Consider the following 27,356-nt stretch of genomic DNA (forward strand, 5'->3'; position numbering starts at 1 on the left):
CAGATGGCATGGTGTGATTGAGAATGGATTATGCGCTATGGATCCTTCAGAGTGCCTGTGAAGAACTATACACTAATAAGTGCTTATTAGAGGAAAGACTGCAAGGATTACTAGATCATTAATTAGTTCCCCAATTTCTAAAAATGCTCCAAGCCTCCCAAGTACCTTTCATCTCCTCATAAGAGGCTTCTACCACTTTGGGAGAGTTCAGGGTGTGTATGTGACTGGGACAAAGAGGGACTCAAAAACGAAAAGATCACTGGTGTCAACAGTTTAGAGCTTAAGATTAAGAAAAACTTGAGTAAGTAAGCTACTCAGAGGACGCAGAAGTTAGAAATCTATCAGGATACCTTATCTCACAATACAGGGGCAAAAGTAGGTTTACAGTTTGTGAGTACAATGAAACAGTTTTTCTTTTTCTTTTTAATCCTCACCCAAGAATATGTTTTTGTGAGTGTGTGACTTTTTTTTTTTTGAGAGAGAGGAAGGGGGAGAGAAAGAGAGAGAAACATCGATGTGAGAGAAACATCGATCCGTTGGTTGCCTCCCATACACGCCCTGACCGGGAATCAAACCTGCAACCTTTTGGTGTATGGGACGACACTCCAACCAACTGAGCCACCTGGCCAGGGCTATTCTTATATTATTATTTATTAATTATTGTATTACTTCAATGAACAACTGTAAATCTACTTCTGTCCAACCCCTGAATAAAAGAGTATTGATAATTTCTCTATTATAGGTTTTTAGTTTCAACCAATCTATTTTGGGCAATTCAAAGATTACAGTTCATATGGTAGATTTTTGTTGAATATAACCAAATGCTCATTGGAGAACAAGCAGTTATTTGCAAATGGCATATTTATGCATTATATCAAATGCAGAGTTGCTTTAAAAACCCAGAAAATGCTTTGGTTCAGAACCTGAAGTGGAAAGGAAGAATAAATGGCAAGAGATTAAGTTCAAGTTTATCAGTTTTGAAACAATAGAAGAAATCTTGTTAAAATACTTTTTCTAGTTAATATATAACAATCATTCTTCCAGTTGGCAGTTTAGCTCGTGTCAAAACGACAAGGAAACAGATACGCTCTATGTGCCTACTGATTGTACTTTACGTTAACTTGAAATGTGATCCTTTCAAGGATGAACTTATATCACTTATCTGCCAGATGATTTTGTTTTTTTAGAGAAAGGGTTTCAAATCAGCCGCTTAAGCAGTCTATTACTAGTGTAAAATAAATTTCACCATGAGAATAGCTATATTGATCAAGAAAACATAAACCTGATATAAAGCATAATTATTTTAGAACTAACATGACACATTTATCAATTGTCTATATACTCAGCACAAAGATGTAGCTTAAAAAAGGGAAAGGGAGGGGAAAGTCTGCTGTGTCGGTTTTTAAAGACAGGATATAGAAAGTCAAAATAGGACTCCAACCACCTATTATGGCAGACTCAAGAAGGCGCAAAACCTCAGGCTCCAAGGATGCGGGACCATCAAAGGGGAAGAGGGAGGAAAAACCAATCATCGAGCTTATGGAGCATGAAGAGGAAACTGAATCCAGAGCGACAAGTCCAACCTCTTCTATAGGCTCGACTCTTGACACTGCTGATGCCAGCCAGGTTGAAGCAATAATGAGTGTGAGACCTCCTCAATCTCTAATTGATTGTGCTCCTGAAGAAGGCTTCACTGCTTCAGATAGACAACTGCTTAAGAGGCTAGAAGTTGGAATCAACACACTTATCAGTGAGATGGGTGCAGTTCGAGAGGAGTTACGAGAAGCGAGAATGGACAGAAAGAATTCATCGGATCAGTTTCAGGAACTTTGCGCAAGAGTTACACAAATGAGCTTTGCCAAATTTGTGGGAACAAAGGTTAGTGAAGAGAAGATCCATGTGTGCGATGCTCTTGAGCCACAGAAGAAAGACATTCTCACTCCACCAACCGAGCAACCAAAAACTGGAAGCAAACACGGCATGAACCCGAGAAAGGCAGCTATCTTTGATGAGCTTAGCAAAAACTTCCCTTAAAGATGGAATGTATGCAAATTGAATTCTAAAGGACAAGAGTCTACAATTAAAGAAAAAAAGAAAGTCAAAATAATTCTAGATTTCCAAGCAATTAAAATCGAGACAGAGAGAGAATGGCAGCAGATGGCAGATTCCTTTGTCTTCATCTTCAGCAGCCATTGTAACAATTCAAATTTAACTGAAAGAAATTTCCGAACTCAAGGTAGAATATAGTATCACCTGCCACATAATATACTTGAAAAAAATATATAAGTAGAGTATGACTATAGTCAAATTCAACTTAAAAGTTTAAGCATCCCAATTTAAAGAAGTCTCTCTTCTTACACAGATAGTCAGATCAGACCAGAACAATGTTTTCAGACCAAAGAGATCTGGCATTTTACTTCTTCATTAAGGATTGTAAAAGCATGAACTTTGGGTTTCCAAACAGCCATTTCACTTATGGTGTCGATAGTGGATGGCAGCAACATGGAAATGTATGCTGGATATTTGGTTTAAATATTATGTACAATCAATAGCTTATAACCAGTGAAAACAATAACGTAATTCAGCGTTAAGTATCCAAGATAAGACACAAAAAAAGCAGAGAAAGTGCTTAAGTCTATAAGGTCTTCCCTGAAGCTTCAAAAATGTTTAACTCTTTTAGTAGGTAGGCCTTTTAATATAATTTGCATAGCAGCTTACAAGATAATTTGCATTAAAAATATGGAGATCCTTCCATGTTTTTGAAACACACACACAAATTATCCACATGCATATAAATTAAACAAGAAGACCTGGAGGTTCTCAGAAAATTAACAAAAAAATCTATCATAACCTTTTCTCAAAAGTGGTCACACTTGTCCATCAAAAGCATTTGCACTAATTGTTTTTCTGGAAGAAACATAATCTTATCCAGATTCCACACAGCTTTTTTTTTAAAGAATAAATTTTGGTTTATTAGCTAAGTGCATTTAATCAGCTGAAAAAAAAGCTTTGTTACCATTCTGCTTAGGAGGATAAGAGAACAAATAATCAGTAACAACTTTAATCATTTGTTGGTTGGAGAGATTTTTCCACTTATAAAAATGTAAGAAATAAATAATTCAATTTCTCCTTCCATGCAATAATTTTCAATAACAAAGTTGGTGAGATTTCAGATGATAAAAACAGGCACTATCAGACTTACCTAGTCTAAAAAGTGCTAAAACATGGCTTTAAAATAGGTGAATGACATTTAAAGTAATATTTTGATTGCCTGTACATGCCCCAATATTTAACCTGAAACTCTGTCTACTAGGTAGGTGAGTTTACAGTTACAAATATCTAATAAATACTGTATAAACATACATTAAAGTATTTCTTCATATAAAATATTAGATACTAATTTCCAGGAAAGGTTCATTTGATGACTTTAGAAAAGGACTTACCTTTTTCAGAAAAATAATAACTGAGCCTTTTCTTTGATAGGCATCTGTGTGGAATATGGAGAAGATGTCTAGGCCCAGGTCTTGGGGGGCACTGAATGAGGGGGACATACTCTGCAATTCCTTTACATTCAACACATGGAAGCCCACTACATTCTCAACAATTTTCTTAATTCAGAATAAAAAAGAAATGAAAAATTAGCTGTTCTGTAAAAGATGTGAAATATGAAAAATGCCTATTTTTAGTTATCATTTGAAAATAATTTGCCATCTTTTGGCATCTAAATACAAAGTACAAATTGATCCTTGAAGAACGTGGGGATCAGGGGTGCCAACTCCCCAGGCAGTCGAAAATCCACGAATTAACTTGGACTCCCTAAAACCTTCACTATAGTCGTTCCTTGGTTTCCACAAGGGATTGGTTCCAGGACCCAAATCCACAGATGCGCAAGTCCCCTTATAAAACAGTGTAGAGCAGTGGACACAGGCAGCCCTCTTCATATTCCCAACTGTGGGTCAAAAATATGCACATATTTATCAAGGCTGTCTCATTCACAAAAAGTACTTCATCTGTGGTTTGAAAATCCCACAAACACACTTAATTGAAGAACAACCTGGTCACCCGTGGTTGGAGAGCTGTTGAAGTATGTGAAACAAGCAGCTGAAGGCTCTTGCTCTTGGGGGTGCAAGTTGTCACAGGAAACCTCCCATCAATTCCACTTCACACCAAGACTCAAAACCCTATTAAATATTAAAAACCCTGTGGACCTTGGGGCTATCCATGGCAGTTGAAGCTTGAACAAAGGGGTTGAAGGGCATGCACGCCTTACCTCCCCCTCCCACATTTTAATTACACCTTTTTTACCGATCTTTTTCATATAACCAATGAGCAGGTGGCTCAGAAGTTCCCCCTGAAAATCTTTTCAGTGGCTTAGCCTTTCTCACTGTAAGAAAACCTCAACCAAATGGCTTTGCTGCAAAAGTCTGTGATTACATCGTTCATCTTCTCAGATTAATCCTTTCACTGCAAAGAATGTCTAAGCTTCCCTATCGAAGGGTATTCTGTATTCAAATTCTTCTTCCAGAAATCACAGCTGGACCTTCAAGGTACTTTTTTTCTTCCCTAACTTCTCAACTTACTCCAGATGGAACCAAACTTGGGCTTGTGAATTTTCAAAACATCAGAAGCTCTTGAAAGACATATTCTAGTCTAAGATTTCAATGTCCAGTTTTAAGTGGATCAGAGTTCATTTTTGGGACCGGTGGTGAGAGAAGAACAGACATCTCTCCCCAGCCTCTGCCTGTGGTTAATCTCACTGAACACGGGGAAGGAGTGAAGACAACGGGCTTACAACGTCTAACTAGAACTTTCTGCTCGAGTCGGTTCTTTCACATCCCACCTGTGTCAGTCTGCCCTCACACCAAATAGCTGTGCGCTGCACACGCCGCTGTGTTTTCTTTTCCTATTGGGAGTGCCGCCCTCCTCCACCCTCTGTAATGTCCACATCCTCTAGGCACTCCTAATAAACATAGTAGAGGAGAACTAATCCCAGACCTTTCTTCAGAGAACACGGAGAACAGCCAACTCACTACTCCCTTCTCTTTCAGTCCCAGGGACTGTGCTGATGTTGACATCTTATACAGCTATTACCCTATTTTAAATGGTTTCAGATATGCACCTCCTTCATAATCATAAATAACTGGGTGTGTTTTCCAGGACCACAAAATCAGCTATCTTACTGTAATGTGTCCTAATGATGGCATCTGGCAGTGCTTAGCAAAACTCAGGCATCCGTTCCATGGTGTCCTCACCCCGCTCACTGTAGGAGGGGTTACTGAGCTACACTGAGTCTTGTCCAGACCACTCTGCTGCTGCAAGGTGGGGAGGGCCAGGGCCAGGGTCCTACATGGAGGAACAGAGCCCAAAGCAACTCGACAATTTGTTTGTGCTGTAAAGCTGGCTTCACCCACCAATTCTCCTCTTGAAACAAGCTTGCTCGTCAGGATGTATCTTCCTCAACCATCTCTGCCCACGAGAAAGACAGTGCTGCCGAGCGCGGCCGCAGGCTGTTCCTACACCAGGACAGATGGCCTCCCTGGGATGGCAGTGATACCCAGTTATTCAAACAGGGACTAATAAAGCTCCACGAACCCCAACCAAAGGCACGTTTGGTAAGCAATAAAAAGTGGCTTAGGCTAACACGAGGATTTTCTCATTAAAGTAAATATCAATTATTAGGTCATGGAAAAAATAGGGATTTTCTTTTAAAATAAATCTTACCACATCCCCTGGCTCCTACCAAGGATAAAATTAGAAAACTCTCAAACAAGTAAAACTTTTCTTTCAATGCAGTGGTTCCGACTTGCTCTTCAACTTGGTCACCACCAGAAAGGGAGCGGAAGGCAAGGCAAATAAAATTCTGCAAGTTCTAAGTCCTAACGTAAGCACTGAGAAGTGGCAAAGCTGGTGGTGCAGTGGGAAGGGATGGCGGTGGGGGATGGGGGGCGGGAGGTAGCGAGAGCCGGGACACATGGAAGAGCGCTTTGGTGATACAACTCGAGGACTTCCTAGGGCGGGAGGAGCACGTGGGGACAGTAAACTCCATCACAACGTACAACATGTCTGGAATGACCAAGAAGCAGGGGCTGCTGGGAACTAGCACCTGGGAAGAGATGTCTTCCTAAGCAAGAGATCAAAGCTAAGTCTGAAATGAATCCTATGGGAAGAAGAAAAAACCCCCAACTTCTTGGATATTTTACTATGTCCAAAAAGAAAAACAATGAGCCACCCTTCTTAACAGGAGAATTAAACCCAATTACTTAGAAACCACATTAGGAAACTAACAATAAGTCAACAGCTTCATTTTGGAGCTTATTAGAGCCTATAAATTCTGGCCACGGTAGCTTGTGAAAGGCAGGCTCTTCTTTAAACGTGGTTAGGGTTCAGCAGTGATTCGCAGGTCCTTGTCAAGGCACTGTGCCGGAGGAGAGCAAAGAGCTTTCTTTTTGTGCTTTTTTTTTTTCTTTTTCTTTTTGAGGTGGAAATACTTCTTGTGACATTCAAGGCTCTTTTCTGATTCTTGCTGCTCATACAAGCAGTCCCATGCGAGTGACTTTGGCCGACAAGAACGTGTGCAGCACGAATACAATCGGCTTCGGACAAGAGTGCAGGTCCATGGTCTGTGGAGAAAGGGCGTTATCACTACGATACACAGAAATGCTAATAAACAAACATGCAAAAGAAACAAATTTAGATGTGATGTTCTACTTTTTCAGAAGAACTTAGATAAAGAATGTGCCGGAGCTACAGAAACTCTTGGGAACTGAAAGCCACAAATGAAAGTGTACTCTGAAGTTAGGTTATTCCATGTTATAATTAAATGTTAGTCTGAGGTTTCACATCCACAATTAGGATACACTTGGTGGTGTACTGGCTTCCACCATGCCTGATAGAACTAAAAAGCAGAGGATGTAAAAGAAAAGAATATCCTATATGAAAACCATTAATTGTAATTATATGCATTTCTGAGTGGGAGCCACAGTAAGCTCAGCTGAACTGTCACCACCTATGGTATGATTTTTGTCTTTTTAAAAAAATATTTCTATTGATTTCAGAGAGGAAGGGAGAGGGAGGGAGAGAGAGAGAGAGAAACATCCACGATGAGAGAGAATCACTGATCAGCCGCCTCCTGCACGCCCCCCAATGGGGATCAAGCCCACAACCCGGGCATGTGCCCCAGACCAGAATCGAACCCAGGACTCTTCCGTTGGCAGGCCAACGCTCTATCCACTGGGCCAAACCGGCCAAGGCTATGGTATGATTTTTGATGTTGCTAATCCTCACCTGAGGATATTTTTCCATTGATTTTTAGAGAGAGTGGAAGAGAGAGGTAGAGACAGAGAAAAACTTTGATGTGAGAGAGACACATTGATTGGTTGCCTCCCACGACCAGGCTGGAGACTGCAACTGATTGGAATGCCCTTGACCGGAATCGAACCTGAGACCCTTCAGTCCGCGGACCGACACTCAACCACTGAGCCAAATGGGCTAGGGCTATGGTATGATTTTTGACACCTCACATAAGTTTGTGGTGGAAATGACAACTCTTGAGGCTAGTAAGGAGGGTTATTATACCTTCTTAAGCACAGGCCTCTAATTTGGACACCTGGCATCAGATGCATAGGAGACCTGGGGTCTGACTGCATGAGTCAAGGGGGACGTCAATCATGGTGGCACTGATAACAGAGACCAGGAATAGGACATGGCTTAATTATGCCTTGTAAAGAAAAATAAGACTTGAAGAGCATTAAATTCCTCACTACACTTTGCATACATTAAATGTAAAGCAGGGATCTTAAAAATATATAAATAGCTGAGGATAATCTAATACCTTGCTTGCTATATGGCTACTGATATTAATAACTGGTTACTTTAATAGAAGTTATTTTCATAGAAGCTTTTAACTGTCTCTAATGCTTCAGGTTTTTGAAAAGTCCTACCCATAGTCTCCCAAAGCTTCACCATTTAAAGTAAGATTTCTAGCCAGTGTGCTCAAAATAGATCTATTTCAGTTCTAAAATGCCAAGATTCTGTTTTCCAACTTAGACCTGTTGTAACTGTGTCAATGGACATAAGATTTCACATAAAGACATGAACTACTGGCTCAATATTGATAAAAGAGAAAAGGCATTGTTTTACTCCTTTATCACAATTTATGATTTCTGAAGTACACTTCTCTAGTTCTCTAAAAGGGATCATGAGTTCCTGCTGAAATTTCCTTTAAGGGACAAGGAGGTAAAAAAGAAAATGATGGCTGTATGGGCATATCTCTGCATCTTTTTCTCTGGTCAGCAGAACTTCTGTAGCAACCAAGACACCCTATTACTTTTAATTCTTATGCCAAAAAAACTGCTCAATAGCAATGACTAGAATTTATTTAGTATTTAAAATGCTTAATATTTAATCTTTTTTTTTTTTTTATAAAAACCTATTTCTTAAAAGGGCTATTTTTTCTTTCGAAGATTAAAAAAATACTTCTAAAAAAGGGAATGATTTCCAAATGTGGGAAAGGAAAAAAAAAAAGAACCCAAATCCACTGCATCTTGAAAACTGAAGAACAGTTTCCTGGAAAAAAGTAGATTATCAGTTCATAATATGTCTACGCAAGAGGGTAAGAAGCAATAAATAAGAAAGAGAATAGCTATTAGAATAAACATGTTTTCCAGAAACTCTCACCAGCTCTCCTTCAGGACCACCAAAATCCAGATACAGGTTTCTGATGCCGTCGTCAGCGGACATTTTCAGCCTTTCGAAGGGGTAACGGTACAGCAAGCTGCTGGAGGCTCCATTTTCCCTGGAGATCGTGAACCCATTTTCGTAGTGGACAGTGAGTCTCACCTCTTGGCCATTTAACGTGCAGCCTGTTGAAGATAAGCAAACGCATGGTTAATGTTCCTGCTTCAGTTGTCAGGTGGAAAAGGATTCTTCTGACTTCAAAAAAAGGAAACAAAATCTTTTCTTAAGAATGTGTGTTACCTAAACTATTTGGAACCTCCTATAGTGAGTTTTGTTCTGGTCACTCAAGTCAACATCTTGATTGAGATAAGGAAGAAATTACCATAACTCTCCCTGAAATCTGATCTGATTCAGTTCAATTTAGTGAGTGACAATTGAACCCGTGTTGGCAAGAGCCTGTGCGTGGTACTGGAGAAGCAAGAGGCACGGCCCCTGCTCTCAAGGACCTCGTAAACAAACAGGCATAATCATGGAACCCCTGTGTAAAGTAGAATGTACAGACATGACTAAACACTGAACTACCCAGGTTCGATTCCGGTCAAGGGCATGTACATTGGTTGCGGGCACATCCGGTAGGGGGTGTGCAGGAGGCAGCTGGTCGATGTATCTCTCTCACCAATGTTTCTAGCTCTCTGTTCCTCTCCCTTCCTCTCTGTAAAAAATCAATAAACACTGAACTGAATAAGGCCCAAGTCAAGGGAAGGTTCCCTGTAGGAGATGGGACTTCAGATAGGCCCTAAACTAAAGAATAGACCGCACTGGACAGGCAGTGAGGAATAGGGTGAGGTTTCAGGTGGGCAAGGATAAGGAACAACCAAAAGAGAAGAAATGCCTTTCAGGGAAAGAACACCGTTTGGTTGGTATTTGGGAAGAGGATAAAGATAATGTTTATCAAAGATAAAGGCTATCGTGCCCTCATCGGCCTGTGGACTGAAGGGTCCCGGGTTCAATTCTGGTCAAGGGCACGTACCTCGGTTGCAGTCTCCTCCCCGGCCCAGGCCCTGGTAGGGGTGCGTGCAGGAGGCAACCAATTGATGTTTCACATCGATATTTCTCTCTGTCTTTCCCTCTCTCTTCCATTCTCTCTCTCTCTCTCAAAAAAAAAAAAAAAAAGGAAAAATGTCTTTTATAGAGACTGGCAAAGTCCTTGTCTCACTAACATTTGAGTACAGTTTTGTTGTTAGTACGGGGGTTACATGTGAGAGAACCCTCTGAGACCTGGGAATTAACACAGGCCTGTAAGAGCTCAACTTAAAATCACCTAAAGGATCAGAGTGGAGTATGCTTGGTCACTTTATATTTTTTATTTTTTTATTTTTTTTTAAATTGTTGGTAGCATTACAGATATCTCCCTTTTTCTCCCCTCTCTCTCTTCCCAGCCCTGCTTGGTCACTTTAAACAGACAGACTGGCTCTCAAAGAAGCAAGTGCTCATACTCAAACTGATTCTTTCACTGCACGTGCAAAGACATTCAATTGGTCAAGACAGCTGGAGTGTTTATTAGTATGAAATAAGGAAAATGAATAACATAAATATTGGCAGTGTCCCTTCTCAACACTACTCAAAGAAGAGAGTTTTAAACAATGGACTTTAAATCTCAGAGAGGAAACCTTGGGGAGGAAAATGGATAAAATTAACTCCCTGTAGCCCTTGCCAGTTTTGCTCAGTGGTTAGAGTGTCGACCCTCGGACTGAAGGGTCATAGGTTTGATTCTGGTCAAGGGCACTTACCTTGGTTGCAGCTCAATCCCCGGCCCTGGGCAGGATGCATGCGGGAAGCAACCAATGTGTCTCTCTCTGTCTCTCCCCCTCCCTTCTACTTTCTCTAAAAATCAATGGAAAAAATATCCTCGGTTGAGGATTAATAACAACAACAAAATAATAACTCTCTGTAGAAGTAATCCAATGCCACAATCTCTAAATGAATGGCTGAGGGGTTTGGAGAAAGAACAGACAGATCCCAATCAAGGCACCAATCAAGGCAACCAGCATAGAGTTTTCAAGATAATTTTATTCTATTAACATCCCTGAAGCTATAGTATAGTTAAGGGTGTTGAGGTCTGACGAGAAGAGAGGGGTCAGTTCTAGTTTAGAAAAGCTCAAAGAACAAGGATCTGCCCAAGTCCTTGCAGCACTGGCTGAAGAAGGTGCCGTGCAGGCGGGTGAGTATTTCTGCCTGCAGGTGTGTCCCCAGTGGGGCAAGATCTGCAATCTCAGCTAGCAAAGGCCAGCCATTAACCCCCCAACAAGCTTGTCATGCAAGATATTTCTTAAAATGTTTTGTTCAGGATTGTTTCTCGTCAGGAGGGAAGGAAGGAAATGTCAGTGTCTGTGTGTGAACTGGCCATAATAGGGCCACTTGTCACAGGTGCAAATTCATGAGCCTGGACCCAGAATGAGTAGAAAACATACATGAAGAGTAACTGTCTTATGGAATTGTCTTACTTCACTGGTTGTTTGTTCATTATTTCATTTATTCGTATATTTTTTAAATTCCCTGCTCTCACAGAGTAGCAGGGAAGACAGACAGGTAATTGCAACCAAACTCTACTTACTATGCAGCAGACATTGTGTTAGGTGCTGGGAGATACAGAGCTGAATAAGATGGTTTCTAGGCTACCCCACTGTGCAGTTGAGGTTGAGAACTACTGATCTGGAGCATTAATATCTGTAGTTTTTTTTTTTTTTTTTGTACAATTCCTGATGGTTATGCAATTGGGCAAATATAAGACATTGGGATTGGGACAAGAGGGTCAATATTTGGGCCCTACAAAATCCATTAATTTTAGCCTTATATTTCACAGGAAATCCTCAAACTAAAACTCTGCTATTTCTCCCAGCTTCTCAATAACATATTGTAAAATTCTTTACAGTGATGGTTTTGGTACATGGGGCTAACTAATAGCTTCTTAGGGGGAAACAAAAGTTTTTCCTATTATATGAAATATAACTTAAAAAATTTTGAACAATATAAAAGTAGCCTGTAATTGCACCTGGAGTTAGGGATGGAGTAAAAGCCAGGGAAGTGTACGGCATAATTACTCAGGAGGAAAAGGCAACACCCACTTCCACAGCTAGAGCGAGGCCGCACAGCTCCACCCAGCCTCTCCCCTCTCAGAGCCACCTGTCCCCCTGCCAGGCCCAGGCCAATTCCCTCCACCTGCATTTTGGATCCCGCCCACTCCCATCTTCTCAGAAACTGTACAAGACTTTATCCCTTTTTCCTCTTGCCATTTGCAACATGTCCCTCTAAACCGGATCCCTCCATTAACTTTCAAAATGTTCAAGTCTCTCTCATTAAAAGAAATACCTTTACTCAGCTCCTTACCTTGCACTTTCTACCAGTCCCCTCTCTCCTCTTCACAGCAAAACTTCTTGAAAGAGCTGGTCTCCACTCAGTTTATCCACATTTCACCTCCCATCCCATCCTCAGCCACCACACCACGAAGTGTCTCTCCCCAAGGGCACCAATTATCTTCATGTTGCTAAATCCGACCTGCTTCTCCAGCCCTGTCTTACTTGATACTGGTAGTGCTCATTGTTGGCTGTCTACCCAGCTTCTATTTCTCCATTCTTCCTTTACAGCCAAACCCCAATTTTATTCAGGTTTCTATTTTCTCCTAAAGTGTTTCAGGGAAGGGTGACCTCAATTTCAAGGGCAGACAGCCTGGCTTTTCCCTGGTGATTGGCGTTGGTCGAGGGTGTGCATATGAACCAAACGGACTCAGATAGAAAAGACCTATGATTGGGAAGAGAAAACACAACACCACCCTCCTTTTACTCTTGTTCCTCTCTTTCTTGTAAGAGAATACATTTCTTTAATGTTTAATCTAGTTTTAGAGGTTATTTTCTATTAATTGCACCCTAAATCACCCCAACTGATACATTTAACCCTACTGGCCATTCCTCTCCTCGAACACTCTTCCTTTGATACTTACTGTCCCCACCCACCCTGGTTTTCCTTCTACTGCTCTGGCTACCACTTCACAATCTGCTAAGTGGGAGGGACATTGGCTTTTTCAAACCACAAGGATACTGTTGAGTGTAATGACATACATTAAAGATAACTTTCTAAGCAGCTCCCTTAATACTAAAAAAATAAAAAAAAATTAAGAGGAAGAAAATCTCATTAATTAGTAATAAATCCATTAGTGTTACACCAAGAAAAATACTGTTAAATACAACTTGTGTTTTCTACCTGTGTCTTTCTAAATGGTTATCAGTGTATCACGAAGGACAAAGACCCTGATGTCAAATAGATTCTACCCTGCAAATCCTGTCTGTGCTGCTCTGGGGCCTGTTAGATGGGAGGAGGACTCTGGGGATGCCAATGTTCCCAGCAAGCCCCTTTCGCAGCTGCAGGACCGTGTGGGCTCCTCTGGGCATTCAGAACAACCAGAAGGGAGTGGGCTTCGCAGGTTCAACCGGGTTGGGCTGCTCAGGACTCTCTGAGAGAGAGACCGGGGCAACATTCTCCGTTACTACGCATAGGAAAAGCCAGTCCATCAAGTATAAGCAACAGGCTAATCATTCTCAGGTTACAAAGAAGAACATGACACGATGTTCCTTACTTATAGCTATTTGGTCAAAGGCATGAGGTAAGTTTTATTTGTTTTTATTTCTCTCATTACCAAGCAGAGCTTTGTAACTAATAACATACTCAGTAAATATTTGTTGATTTAATGAATTAAGAGAAACTGATAACGTATACGCCCTCTACAATTTTGATTTGGCCGTAAGAATGAATCATTTAGAGGGGTAAGTGCAGGGGCTTGAGGCATGGGTTTTGAAATCAGAAAGTCCCCAATTCAAGTTGCAGCCACATTAATGCCAGTGCCTTCATCTTGAAAATGGAGGTGATAAAATTTGCCTCAGAGGGTTGTGTGTTAGGGTTATCTAACATGTATCTCACTTATGACTTACTAGGTGTACCAGTTAATAATGCGGATTTTTTTCAATAGATGGAGTTACACATACGTTGATATATATGCAATTTGATATGTATGCTATTTTGTTGTATTGTTTCCTCAGATTACCACTTGTTCCGATCGATGGCACACGCACTTCAAAACCAGTTAAAGACACGTTAAAAGATCTTGCCTGGAAAGTATTAACCAACCCGCCATATTCACCAGACCTTGCTCCTTCAGATTACCACTGTTGCAATTGATGGCACATGCACTTTCTGAGCAGCACTTCAAAATGTACTGGGTCTCTGAATGGTCTGCCTCAAAACAAGAAAAGTTCTATTGGGATGGTATCCACAAATTACCTGAAATGAGGGGAATGTGTAGCTAACGATGGACATTACTTTGAATAAAGCATTTTTTTTATGTTTCTCTTGAAATTTTCGTGTTTTCTTTGATTATAAAATCCACATTATTATGATTAATAATGTGGATTGATTATTAATTATTAACCGGTTAATAGTGCACATTACCTCTTAACCGGTTAAAAATGCGGATTAATTATTAACCGGTTAATAGTGTGGATTTTGTAATCCAAAGAAAACACGATAATTTTAAGAGAAACATCAAAAAAGTGCTTTATTCAAAGTAATGTCCATCGTTAGCTACACATTCCCCTCATTTCAGGTAATTTGTGGATACCGTCCCAATAGGACTTTTCTTGTTTTGAGGCAAACCATTCAGAGATCCAATTTTCCACTTCTTTGTACGTTTTGAAGTACTGCTCAGAACGTGCATGTGCCATCGATTGCAACAAGTGGTAATCTGAAGGAGCAAGGTCTGGTGAATATGGCGGGTGGGTTAATACTTCCCAGGCAAGATCTTTTACCGTGTCTTTAACTGGTTTCGAAGTGTGTGATGGTGCCTCATCATGAAGCAAAATTACTTTGCCGTGTCTTCTGGCCCATTCTGGACGTTTTACGATCAAAGCGTGGTTCAAATTGACCTCGACGTTCTTTGTCTTTCACATCAAAACCATCACTTTCAAAGCGTTTAAACCAGTGTTCACAAGTATCTTGAGATGAAGCATGTTCACCATAAGCTTCCCGAAATATACGGTAACTTTCAGCAGCACTTTTTTTCAAAATAAAGCAATGAATTAAAACTTCCTGCAAATGCTTTTTTTTTTGGCACAAAATTTGGTATTTTTAAGTGTAGAATTATCTGTGATGTTAACACCTTCAGAAAATTTGACATATGAAGTTTTGAAGTTTTTTGTCAATACAACAAAATGGCATACATATCAAATCGCATATTATCAACATATGTGTAACTCCATCTATTGAAAAAAATCCACATTATTAACCGGCACACCTAGTATAACAACCATGATATGTACCTTTTGGGCTTTCTATTTCTGTCCTTCCTACTTCAAAGGCAGGGGCCATGTTTAACTCATTTTAGTGTAGCCAGTTAACGCACAGAGAATACACTCAATATCTGCTGAGAAGATGAATAAAAAGGGATTCAAGAGGATTTCTACAAAACTGAGAACAACATGGTTACAGCAAACTCTTTCCTCACATATACTAACAATATACTTTAAAAAACATATTTTTTAAACTTATTTCAGAGAGGAAGGGACAGGGAGAAAGAGATAGAAACATCAATGATGAGAGAGAATCATTGATTGGCTGTTTCCTGCATGTCCCCCACTGGGGTTTGAGCCCACAACCCAGCATGTGCCCCGACCAGTAACTGAACAGTGACTTCTTGGTTCATAGGTTGACTCAACCACTGAGCCATGTCGGCCAGGCAACAATATACTTTTAAATGCCCATGTTCCTTCTCCTCTTAGGATTTTCTGCGTATTTATTAATGCAATTTCTACCTATGTCTATGACTTCTTAGCCCATATCACCAAAGCTACAGAAATATAAAGTATCTTCATAAAGTTCTTGTAGGATTTAAAAACTTTAATAGCTTGGGTAATTGATCTAATGAAATTAAGCCTTTACAAGCATACTTCTTAAACTACAACTACATTCATATATGTATTTTCAATTCCTTTGACTAATGGAAATGGTTTTATGGATCTGAGGGAGTTAATTGTATTCTCTGCTTAGTCATCTTGAAGTTCATCTTTGCTAGAAGAAAAAAGTCCTTGTATACCAGAAGGATCACAGATCAATTCTACTATAACTATAATCTAATAAAGGTTTAAAATGAAATGAACAGCATGGTTGGTGTGACTCGGGGTTGAGCATTGATCAATGATTCTCTCTCATCATCGTGATGTTTCTATTTCTCTCCCCCTCTCCCTTCCTCTCTGAAATCAATAAAAATAAAACACACGAAATGAACATTATAAAGATCATGTATTACATTCACTAGTCAAATCTTGTAGGTAGTCACTGGAATTTTTCTAAATGGGTAATTGATAACCAAAACACATTAAGAGACAAGAAAACAGAACTTAAGTATTCATGTATTTTTTGTCAACTGTCTTTCTTTTAGGCCACGAATATCTGAATATGTGGTACAACGTTCCACAATTATAATTTTATTTTTAACATTTATTTTATATATATGTGTGTTTTAAAATCCTCACCTGAGGATACTTCCCCATTGATTTTTAGAGAGAGTGGAAGAGAGAGGGAAAGACAGAGAGAAATATCAATGTGAGAAAAACACATCGATTGGTTGTCTCCTGCATGAGCCCTGAGGAGCCTGCAACCGAGGTACCTTTGACCAGAATCGATCCTGGGACCCTTTGGTCCACAGGCTGAGGCTCTATCCACTGAGCCAAACTGGCTAGGGCCACAATTATAGCTTTACCCACTGTACACCATAAATGTCTTTACAGCAAGTGGTGGGCCTTCCACACATGCCACGTGCGTCTATAAAAAAAACAATTGTCCCTAAGTGGCAGCCCTGACCAACTTTAAAATCATTTTTTGTATTTTCAGCTGAAAATATTCAAGAACACCCGAATTGTAATATATTTATTTTTATAATATTCATTGAAAATTGATTTTTAAAATTGAATTCAAAATATCATGGTGTGTGGGGATGGTTTCCCTTTTGGATGCGTGGCAGTTAACTGGTTTTAAATGAACCTTTCTGAATCAATGGAACAGAAGGTGGTAACGTGTATCTGAAGGACATGCTTGTTTTATGTATGTATGTGTGTATATATGCAAATGTGTATGTGCACACTAAGTATACACACATTAAGACAGCAGACTAAGTGTGCACACATGAGAATGTGCATGTACACACACACACGTTTTACAGAAACTCTAACCTTCACCAAAGCAGTTTCCCTCAGCTAGTTTAATACCTGGCAGACCTCTAGATACAGAGTAAGTAAGTGATTAACAGGCTTAGCACATCAGTTGACCTGAACTGTGAAAATGAAAGTATTACCAAGGTAATGGTTAAAAAAGGCTGTGAATGAGAACAAAAAGTTCAAAATCTACCTAAAAATGTTTCTTTTGTCTATTTAAAAATATAAGGAACCAGCCGGTCTTTATTCTCCCTTTCCTCAAGCCATCTCTATTTAAACAACTGTGAGCCGGGAACTAGATAGATGTTTATTTCCTGGAAGGTGAAGTTTGGCTCCCAAACACCAAAGAAACAACTCGAAACTAAAAAATGTTAAAAATTCAAGTTGAACTCTTTGCTTGGGAAGCATACCTCTCTGGATCCTCGGAGAAGACCTGATGACCCCAGATGCCAGTGAAGAGCCTGATGGGTGTGCTGCCTGATTGCTCAGGCTTCGCACAGGAACACAGAGCATCACAGACCTTTAGACTGAGGACTGGCCATCCCAGAAAGCACAGTCTGTGGTCAAGATGAAAACTAGAGCCCCACAGCCCTTACTGTGGTGACCAACCACTTCACAGAGAAAGTAGAGAGGAAACAGACCACTGAGAAAGACAGTGTGGATGTGGTGGCTCTGGTCAAAATCCACAGTGGGTTCTTACTAGTCACTGGTGTCGCTGCTTGGATCGTCACTGTGGCTGTGAGGAAAATATCGAGGTCCTAAATAGATGAAGATCTGCACTGTCTGACAACACTAAAACTGTCCCTGTGCCCCTGCACTTCTAAAGCCATGGAGCTCCCTCACTTTCAAGAAGCAACAGAAAGATAAATCACAAGACTTTCTGCTGTTGAAACATTTTCTCTTTTATAAATTCTGTAAAACTAGGTCTATAAAATAAAATCATGGATAAAAGCAGCAAAATTAAGTAAACCAACTTATAACCAAGATATTTAAAGCAATTCAAACTATATTAGAAACTGTAATTGTATATTAATTTTGACTATTCTCTGTTCTTATTAAAATAAAAAGCAATCTGGAAATATCTGTACATATATACGGTGCATAATACACAAATACTGTGTATACGTATGAAACCACACCCCCAATCATATAGACTAGCCACAAGAGGGCGCTTTAAGAATGGAAATGAATTCCTTCAGATGCTTATTTCAGTAAGTATTGGGTACACATCTTCAAACTTTTGAAGAGAAACTTGTATTCCAAATTACTTTTCTATAGCCATAAGCTTTTCCAGATGCTCTTTTTTTTTTTTTTTCAGATGCTCTTATTTTAAGGGTATCTATGTATATCTTAAATTCCAAATCTTAACTAGAGGGTCAATGCATCTAGTACTTGGTAAATGAGTCTTTATATTATCAGAAAGATTAAAAGGATGAACAGTAAAACTGCCATCTTGTACAGAGGGTTTTATGAATGAATTCACAGCCATGTACAAGGCTTGGAAAAACTTTGCTATTGAAACAAAAAAACCAGGTTTCTTCCCATCATGATCACTTTAAGCTGCCATATTTCAGAACATTTTAAAGTCTGGTACACATGATAATGATTTGTACTTTACGTATAACAACAGTTCCATTTAATTACTATTAGAAGTGAAATGCCAGGATCCATACCTAGAGAGACTTCCTTGATCAGCTCAGCAGCAGCATGGCAACCCTGAACAAGTATCCTGGTCCAGGTCGACAGATCCCGATGTGTCTCCACCCTGAAGAGATGCATCTCAATGCCCTGCCGAGAGCCTGTCCTGGTAGCAAACGTAAGGTCAGAACCAAGTGAGGGTGATCGACATCCAGAGCCAGAATGAACCAACCTAGGATCACAAACAGAGCAAAGATTAAAAGTACTTAATGTACTGTCAGGGAAGATGTCAGCAATTTATGCTGACTGATACGCAGAAAATTATAAAAGCCATCAGCAGTGTTTGGAGAAGCACATTTCAATATAAGTAGATACCATTGTTTTTCCCCATAAAATGACCCTTGGTGTCACAGGCAGAACACTGGGTTTGTGGGCCAAGTCCCCAATTTCCCACAGGCATTTTTATGCTCCCAAGAGGCTCTGCATATCAATAAAAGGTTCAATTCTGTTTAGGAAATGATAAGCCCCTACACATGCATAGCTGCTCTCATTATCAACCTCACTCACCAGGTGTGTGTGTGTGTATGTATATATCCTCTCTAATAAAATGGTAATATGCAAATTAACCATCACTCAGCTACATAAGCCATGCCCATCATCCAAGCCACGCCCATCAGCCAATCAGGGCGAGTATGCAAATTAACCCAAACCAAGATGGCTACAGCCACAGAGAGCAAGGTTTCCCAGGTAACAGAGGAAGCCAAGCTTTCCATAGCCGTTGCAGGCCTAAGCCTCCACTCAAGCTATAAAGTTTCAATTATAGAAGGTAAACAAATTCAAACAAATGGCGGCAGAATGGAGCTTGAGAGAGCAGGCCAGGGTTGCCGGCGGCAACAGGGGAAGCAAAGCTTTCCGCACACCCTGGCCGGGCTCACCCGCTTAAGGCTACAAAGTTTCAATTGTAGAAGGTGAATTAACTGCCACAGAAATGGCTGCCACCCTGGAGGGAGCAGCAGGCTTGGCTCCACTCCAGGCTACAAAGTTTCAATTGTAGAAGGAAAATAAATTCCAGATACCAGGGCCTCTGCTTGGGTTGCCAGGGGGCATGGCCGGCCTGCAAACCACCACAGGCCCCTCGCTCAGGCCGCCCCACACCCCAAGGGAACCCCACCCTGATCCGGGACACCCTTCAGGGCAAACCAGCTGGCCCCCACCTGTGCACCAGGCCTCTATCTTATCTAATAAAAGAGTAATAGACAGATTGATCATCACTGCAACACACAATATAGCTGCCCCCATGTGGTCAAAGATCCTGCCCCCATGTGGACACAAGATGGCCACTACAAGATGGCCAGCAGGAGAGGGCAGTTGGGAGGCACCCGGCCTGCAAGGGAGGGCAGTTGAGAGGGACCAAGGGAGGCACCCGGCCTTGCAAGGGAGGGCAGTTGGAGGTGATCAAGCCTGTAGGAGAGGGCAGTTAGGGGTGACCAGGCTGGCAGAGGAGGGAAGTTGGGGGCAAACAGGCTGGCAGGGGAACAGTTAAGCATCAACCAGGCTGGCAGCGGAGTGGTTAGGGGGTGATCAGGCTGGCAGGCAGAAGCGGTTAGGGGCAATCAGGAAGGCAGGCAGGCAAGCAGTTGGGAGCCAGCAGTCCTGGATTGTGAGAGGGATGTCCGACTGCCCGTTTAGGCCCGATCCTGTGGGATCGGGCCTAAACGGGCAGTCGGACATCCCTCCAGGAGTCCCAGATTGGAGAGGGTACAGGCTGGGCTGAGGGACAACCCCCCGCCATGCACGAATTTCGTGCACCGGGCTTCTAGTATATATATATATATATATATATATATATATATATATATATATATATTTTTTTTTTAAACGAAAGATGAACCTACACTGACACATCATAATCACCCAAACTCCCTAGTTTACTTTGGGGTCCACTCGTGGTGCTGTATGTTCTATAGGTCTGTAAAACGTATAATGACATATATCCATCATTACAATATCATACAGAGTATTTTCACTGCCCCCCAAATCCTCTATACTTTGCCTATTCATCCTCCCCTTCCCCCAGCAACCATTGACCTTTTTATTGTCCCCATTGTTTTGCCTTTCCCAGGATGTCATATTGTTGGAATCATCTATAATAATAAAAGTGTGCTATCCTAATTAGACTGGACAGCCGAATGACCTTCCGGATGTCATTCTGGACGTTCTTCCAGATGAAGCCGCAGTGGCGGGGGCCAAGGCAGAGGCGGTTAGGGGCGATCAGGCAGGCAGGCAGGCAGGCAGAGAGACTGGGGCGATCAAGCAGTCAGGCGAGTAGTTAGGGGCAATCAGGCAGGCAGGTGAGTGGTTAGGGGTGATCAGGCATGCAGAGTGGTTAGGGACGATCAGGCAGGTAGGTGACTGTTTAGGGGCAATCAGGCAGGCAGGCAGAGTGGTTAGGGGTGATCAGGCAAGCAGGCAGGTGAGTGGTTAGGAGCCAGCGGTCCCGGATTGTGAGAGGGATGTCCGACTGCCGGTTTAGGCCTGATCCCGATCCCGACTAAACCGGCAGTCGGACATCCACTGAGGGGACCAGGATTGCAAGAGGGTGCAGGCCCGGCTGAGGGGGACCCCCCCTTGCCCCCTGTGCACGAATTTCATGCACTGGGCCTCTAGTACAGTATAAAGCCTTGTCAGATGTGCTGCATTTACTTAGTAATATGCATTTAAATCTCCTCCATGTTTTTTCATGGCCTGATAGCTCATTTCTTTTTAGCTCTGAATAGTATTTCCTTGTCTGGATGTACCAGCAGTTTATCTACTCCCCTACCGAAGACATTTTAGCTGCTTCCACATTTTGGCAACTATAAACAGCTGCTATAAACATTTTTGTGCTGCTTTGTGTTAACATGTTTCCAACTCCTTTGGGTAAATACCAAGGAGTGGAATTGATGCATTGTATCAGAAGAGTATGTTTGTAAGAAACCGCCAAACTGTCTTCCAAAGTAGCTATACCATTTTTGCATTCCCACCAGGAATGTATGAGACTTCCTGTTGCTTCACATCCTCACCAGCCTTTGGTATTGCCAGTGTTCTGATATTGGCCATTTAAATAAGTGTGTAGAGGTATCTCATTGTTTTAATTTTCATTTCTCTGATAACACAATGTAGAGCATATTTTCATATTCGTATTTGCCATTTCTGTATCTTCTTTGGTGAGATGTCTGTTAAGGTCCTTGGCCCATTTTTAAAAAAAATATTTTTATTGATTTCAGAAAGGAAGGGAGAGGGAGAGAGATATATAAACATCAATGATGAGAATAATTGATCAGCTGCCTCCTGTACACCTCCTACTGGGGATCGTGCCCGCAACCCAGGCATGTGCCCTTGATGGGAATCGAACCCGGGACCCTTCAATCTGCAGGCCGCTTTATCTACTAAGCCAAACCAGCTAGGCTCCTTGGCCCATTATTAAATTGAGGTATTTGTTTTCTTATTGTTAAACTTTTAATTGTTCTTTGTAGATTTTGGCTAATAGTCCTTTATCATGTGTCTTTGGCAAATCTCTCTCCTAACCTGTGGCTTGTCTTCTAATTCTTTTATCATTGTATTTTGCAGAGCAGAAATTTTTAATTTAATTTATTTTCTTTTATTTTTGAGAGAGAGAGAAACATAAATTTCATTGGTTGATTCTTGTATATGCCCCGACAGGGGATCAAACTGCAACTTTGGTGTATCAGAACGACACTCTAACCCAGTGGTTGGCAAACTGCGGCTCGCGAGCTAATGAGTTTGTGGCTCTGTTGACTAATGAGTTTGCCGACCACTGGGATAGGGGCTTAATCACAAGGAACAACAACAGCCTGTAATTATTGGAATTGAGAGTCTAGGTCAGTGGTCAGCAAACTCATTAGTCAACAGAGCAGCAAACCGCGGCTCATGAGCCGCAGTTTGCCGACCACCGCTCTAACCAACTGAGCTACCTGGTCAGTGCAGAAATTTTTTATTTTAATGGAGTCTAGCTTATCAATTATTTCTTTCATGAATGTCTTTGATGTTATCTAAAAAAGCCATCAATACACCAAAGGCCAGACAGGTTTCCTCCCATGTCATCTTCTAGGAGATTTAGTTTTGCATTTTGAGTTAATTTTGTAAAGGGTGTAAAGTCTGTGACTAGATTCATTCTTTTCTATGTGGATGTCTAGTTGTTCCAGTACCATTTCTTGAAGAGACTATCTTTACTCCATTGCACTGCCTTTTCTCCTCTGTCAAAGATCGGTTGACTATATTTATAGGAGTTTAATTCTGGGCTCTCCGTTCTCTTTCACTGATCTATCTACCTATTATTTCACCAAAACTACTACCTTTTTTAAAAAATTGATTTTGGAGAGGAAGGGAGAGAGAGAGTTAGAAACATCAATGAGAGAGAATCACTGATCAGCTGCCTCCTGCACACCCCCTACTGGGAATCAAGCCCGAAACCTGGGCATGTGCCCTTGACCTGAATCAAACCCAGGACCCTTCAGTCTGCAGGCCGACGCTCTATCCACTGAGCCAAACTGGCTAGGGCTACACTACCTTGATTAGTGTAGTTTTACAGAAAGCCTTAAAGTTGGGTAGTATCAATCCTTTCGTTTTGTTCTCCTTCAATATTGTTGGTTATTCTGGTCTTTTGCTTCTCCATAAAAACTTTACAATCAGTTTGTCAATATCCATAAAATAACTTGCTAGAATTTTTATTGAAATACATTGAATCAATCGGGAACTGACCTCTTGACAATGGAATATGGAAATGGAATATTCCTCCATTTATTTAATTGTTGTTTGATTTTGTTCATCAGAGTTTCCTCATACTACGTATCTTGAACATATTTTAGATTTATACATAAGTATTTCATTCTTGGGTTAGTAATGTTAATGGCATTGTATTTCAAATTCCACTTGTTCACTGTTAGTATATAGAAAAGCAATTAATTTTTGTATATTAACCTTGTATCTTGCAAGGTTGCTATAATTGTTTATTAGTTCCAGGAGTTTTTTGGTCAAATTTTTTGGGTTTTTTACATAGATGATCATGCAATCTGTGAATAAAACAAGTTTTGTGTCTTCCTTCTCAATCTGCATACTATTTACTTCCTTTCCTTGCATTACTGCACTAACAAGGACTTCCAATATGATGTTGGAAAGGAGTTGCAAGAGGCTACATCCTTGCTTTGTACCTGATATTAGTGGGGAAATGTCATGTTTGTCACCACTAAGTATGTTGTTAGAGATATCTATTTTTGTAGATAGCTTTAATCAAGATGAGAAGGTTTCCCTTTATTACTAGTTTACTGAGATTTTTTTTTTTTATCATGAATGGGTGTTGTATTTTGTCAAATGCTTTTTTAAAACTCTTGATAGTAACATTTGATTTTTCTCCTTTAGCTTGTTTATATGATGAATTACATTACTGGATTTTCAGATATTGAACCAGCTTTGTATACCTGAGATAAATCTCACTTGGTTGTAGTATATAAATCTTCTTATACATTTTTGGATTTGATTTGCTAATATTTAGTTGAGGATTTTTGCATCTATGCTTATGAGAGATCTTGGTCTTTAGTTTTCTTTTCTTGTAAAGTCTATCTGGTTTTGGTAATAGAATAATGCCTCATAGAATGAGTTAGAAAGTATTGTCTCTGCTTTGTTTTTCAAATGGGTTTTTATTTTAATTTTTAAAACATATGTTTTTATTGATTTTTAGAGGGAGAGGGAGAGGAAGAGGGAAACATTGATTTAATGTCTCCTGCATGCCCCCTACTGGGGAACGAGCCTACAACCGAGACATGTGTCCTGACCAGGAATTGAACTGGTAACCTTTTGGTGCATAGAATAACGCTCAACCAACTGAGCCACACCAGCCAGTGCATTGCCTCTGCTTTTATCCTCTGAAAGAGATTATAGGAAATTTCTTCCTTAAATGTTTGGTAGAATTCACTAGTGAACGCATCTGGGCCTTGTGCTTTACGTTTTTGGTTTTTAAAAAAATATATTTTATTGATTTTTTACAGAGAGGAAGGGAGAGGGATAGAGAGCTAGAAACATCGATGAGAGAGAAACATCGATCAGCTGCCTCCTGCACACCCCCGACTGGGGACGTGCCCGCAACCAATGTACATGCCCTTGACCGGAATCGAACCTGGGACCTTTCAGTCCGCAGACTGACACTCTATCCACTAAGCCAAACCGGTTTCGGCTGCTTTACGTTTTGAAAGACCTTACACTTTTCACAAAAATTAAGTCAAAAGGAATCTTAGATCTAAACGTAAAATGCAAAAGTGTAAAATTTCTAAAAGACATCTTAAGAGAAAATGTAGGTGATCCAGCATAATACACTAAAAGCATTTTCCATGAAAGAGAATATCAATAAGTTGGACTTCATTAGAAACTTCTGCTCTTTGAAAGACACTGATAAGAGAATGAAAAAACAAGCCACAGAGTAGGAGAAAAAAATATGAAAAACACATATCTGATAAATGACTGGTATTCAAAATATACACAGAACTCGTAAACTCAACAGTAAGAAAATAAAAAACCCAGTTTAAAAAAATGGGCAAGCCCTAGCTGGTTTGGCTCAATGGATAGAGCATTGGCCTGCAGACTGAAGGGTCCCAGTTCGATTCCAGTCAAGGACACATGCTCGGGTTGCGGGCTCGATCCCCAGTAGGGGGCGTGCAGGAGGCAGCCGATCAATGATTCTTATCATTGATGTTTCTATCTCTCTCTCCCCCCACCTTCCTCTCTGAAATCAATAAAAATAAAACAAAAACAAAACCAAAAAGAAACGGGCAAAATACTCACTTCTTGGCATATATGCCAAAGAACTGAAACCTGGCTCTTGAGGAGATATTTCACACCCATGTCCACTGCAGCATTAGCCACAAAAGCCAGGAGGTGGAAGCAACCTAAATGTCTCCTGACGCATGAATGGCTACAGAAAACGTGGTGTCTACACACAGTAGAACACTACTAAGTCTTAAAAAGAAGAAAGCTAAAACACAGATGAACCTTGAGGACACTGTTAAGTAAAATAAGCCAGTCACAAAAAGACAAATACTACATGACTCTAGTTATATGAGGTATCCAAAGTAATCAAACTCAGAGAAACAGAAAGTAGAATGTGGTTACCAGGGATTGGGTTAGATGGGGAAATTGAGTCTCAGTTTTGCAAGATTAGAAAGTTCTAGGGATTTGTTGTGCAATAATGTGCACATAGCGAACATTACGTTTGCACACTTAAAAATAGTTAAGTTGATAAATATTGTTATGTATTTTGTACCACAATTTTAAAAAATCGTTGGAGTTAAAAACACTGAAAACAAAAGGACAAAAGATCTGAACAGCCACCTCATCAAAGAGGATAGACAGCTGGCAAATAAGCATAAAAAAGATTTTTCCATTAGGTAAATGGAAAAGAGTGCAGGAAGAAAAGGTTTGTCAGGGAAACACAAGATTTGCTTTTAGAAATATTAAGTCTAGGATAGATATTAGATATTAGGTTTGTAGCCAGAAAACTAAAAACATATGCTAGCACAAAAACTTGTTCACAAATGTTCATAGCAGTATTACCTATAATAGCCCCAAAATAGAAATAACCCAAATGTCTATCAACCGATGAATGGACAAACAAAATGTGGTATATCCAAACAATGGAATATTATTCAACCATAAAAAAGAATGAAGTTGTGACACCTGCTACAACGTGGGTGAACCTTGAGGACATAAAATGTGTAATTCCATTTACTACATGGAATAGGCAAATCCACAGAGACAGAAAGTAGATTTGTGGTTGTCTAGGGCTGGGGGAGGGGGGAAATGAGGTTACGAGTTCCTTTTGGGGGTGATTAAAGTGTTCTACTATTTATTATGGTAATGGTTGTACAACTCTGTGAACATACTAAAAGTCATTAAATTTTATACTTTCAATGGGTGAATCACATGTTATGTATATTATATCTCAATGAAACTGCTAAAAAAAACCCAGTAAAGTACACATGTGGAAAAAAACAAGAGAAAAGTAATTTTCCTTAGGGTCATTAAACTATTCAACATTTTGTTTCATGGGAACCACTTAATACAGTTCAATTTATTTACTTCTTCCAAAAAATTTTTCCTGTAAGTTCTAAGAAGATCTGTATATGAGTACAAACATACTTCCTCACTTATTAGAAATCCAGCCGACAATGTTTTCCATACAGAATTTTTAAAAACTTGACTAAGAAATGTATAGTAAGAAGAAAAAAAAAGGCTTGTTGGCTTCATGGTAGGCTATATACCTATAATATTTTCTACGAATTTGTTGGCTCCTTCCCTCCTCTCACAACCTGAGCAAGAACACATCTAAGAGCAAATGGGTGCTCCTTTACATTCCCCTTAGTTGTCAGGGAGTCACTGTCGGTTCAGATAAAAGGCAAGAGTGCATCTCTCAAAGAAAAGGCAATTTCTTCTACCCACTAACTGGTTAACCAAGTTAATTACTATAGTTCTCCACTCTGGCTGTACACTAGAATCACCTGGTACACAGCTTTTAAAAATGATGATGCCTGGCTCACATCCTCAAAAATTCAGACTTAACTGGTCTAGGGTGTGGCCCAGGAAACTATTTTATTAAAAATTTTCCAGATGGTTTAAGTGTGTAGCTACAGTTGAGAAGCACTAAACTAGTGGCTTGCCAACATTTTTGTCTGAGCACCCTTCTATACTCTTAAAAACTACTGAGTACTCTAAAATGCTTTTGTTTACATTTGCTATATT

General features: G+C 40.3%; 1 protein-coding gene across 1 annotated transcript in view; it reads right to left on the reverse strand.

Moving 5' to 3' along the window:
- Positions 1-6,388: 6,388 nt before the first annotated feature.
- The window catches only part of SNTB2 (syntrophin beta 2), an 82,497-nt gene continuing 61,529 nt past the window's right edge, over positions 6,389-27,356 (reverse strand). Inside the window, exons 5-7 of the mRNA XM_079799962.1 lie at positions 18,605-18,801; positions 8,677-8,861; positions 6,389-6,620 (exon numbers count right to left, since the gene is read on the reverse strand). Coding sequence (XP_079656088.1) covers positions 6,528-6,620; positions 8,677-8,861; positions 18,605-18,801 — 475 coding nt within the window. The 3' untranslated portion in view covers positions 6,389-6,527. The remainder of the gene's footprint in view (positions 6,621-8,676; positions 8,862-18,604; positions 18,802-27,356) is intronic.

This window comes from Cnephaeus nilssonii (assembly GCF_951640355.1).
Source record: "Cnephaeus nilssonii genome assembly, chromosome: 20".
Lineage (NCBI taxonomy): Eukaryota > Metazoa > Chordata > Mammalia > Chiroptera > Vespertilionidae > Cnephaeus > Cnephaeus nilssonii.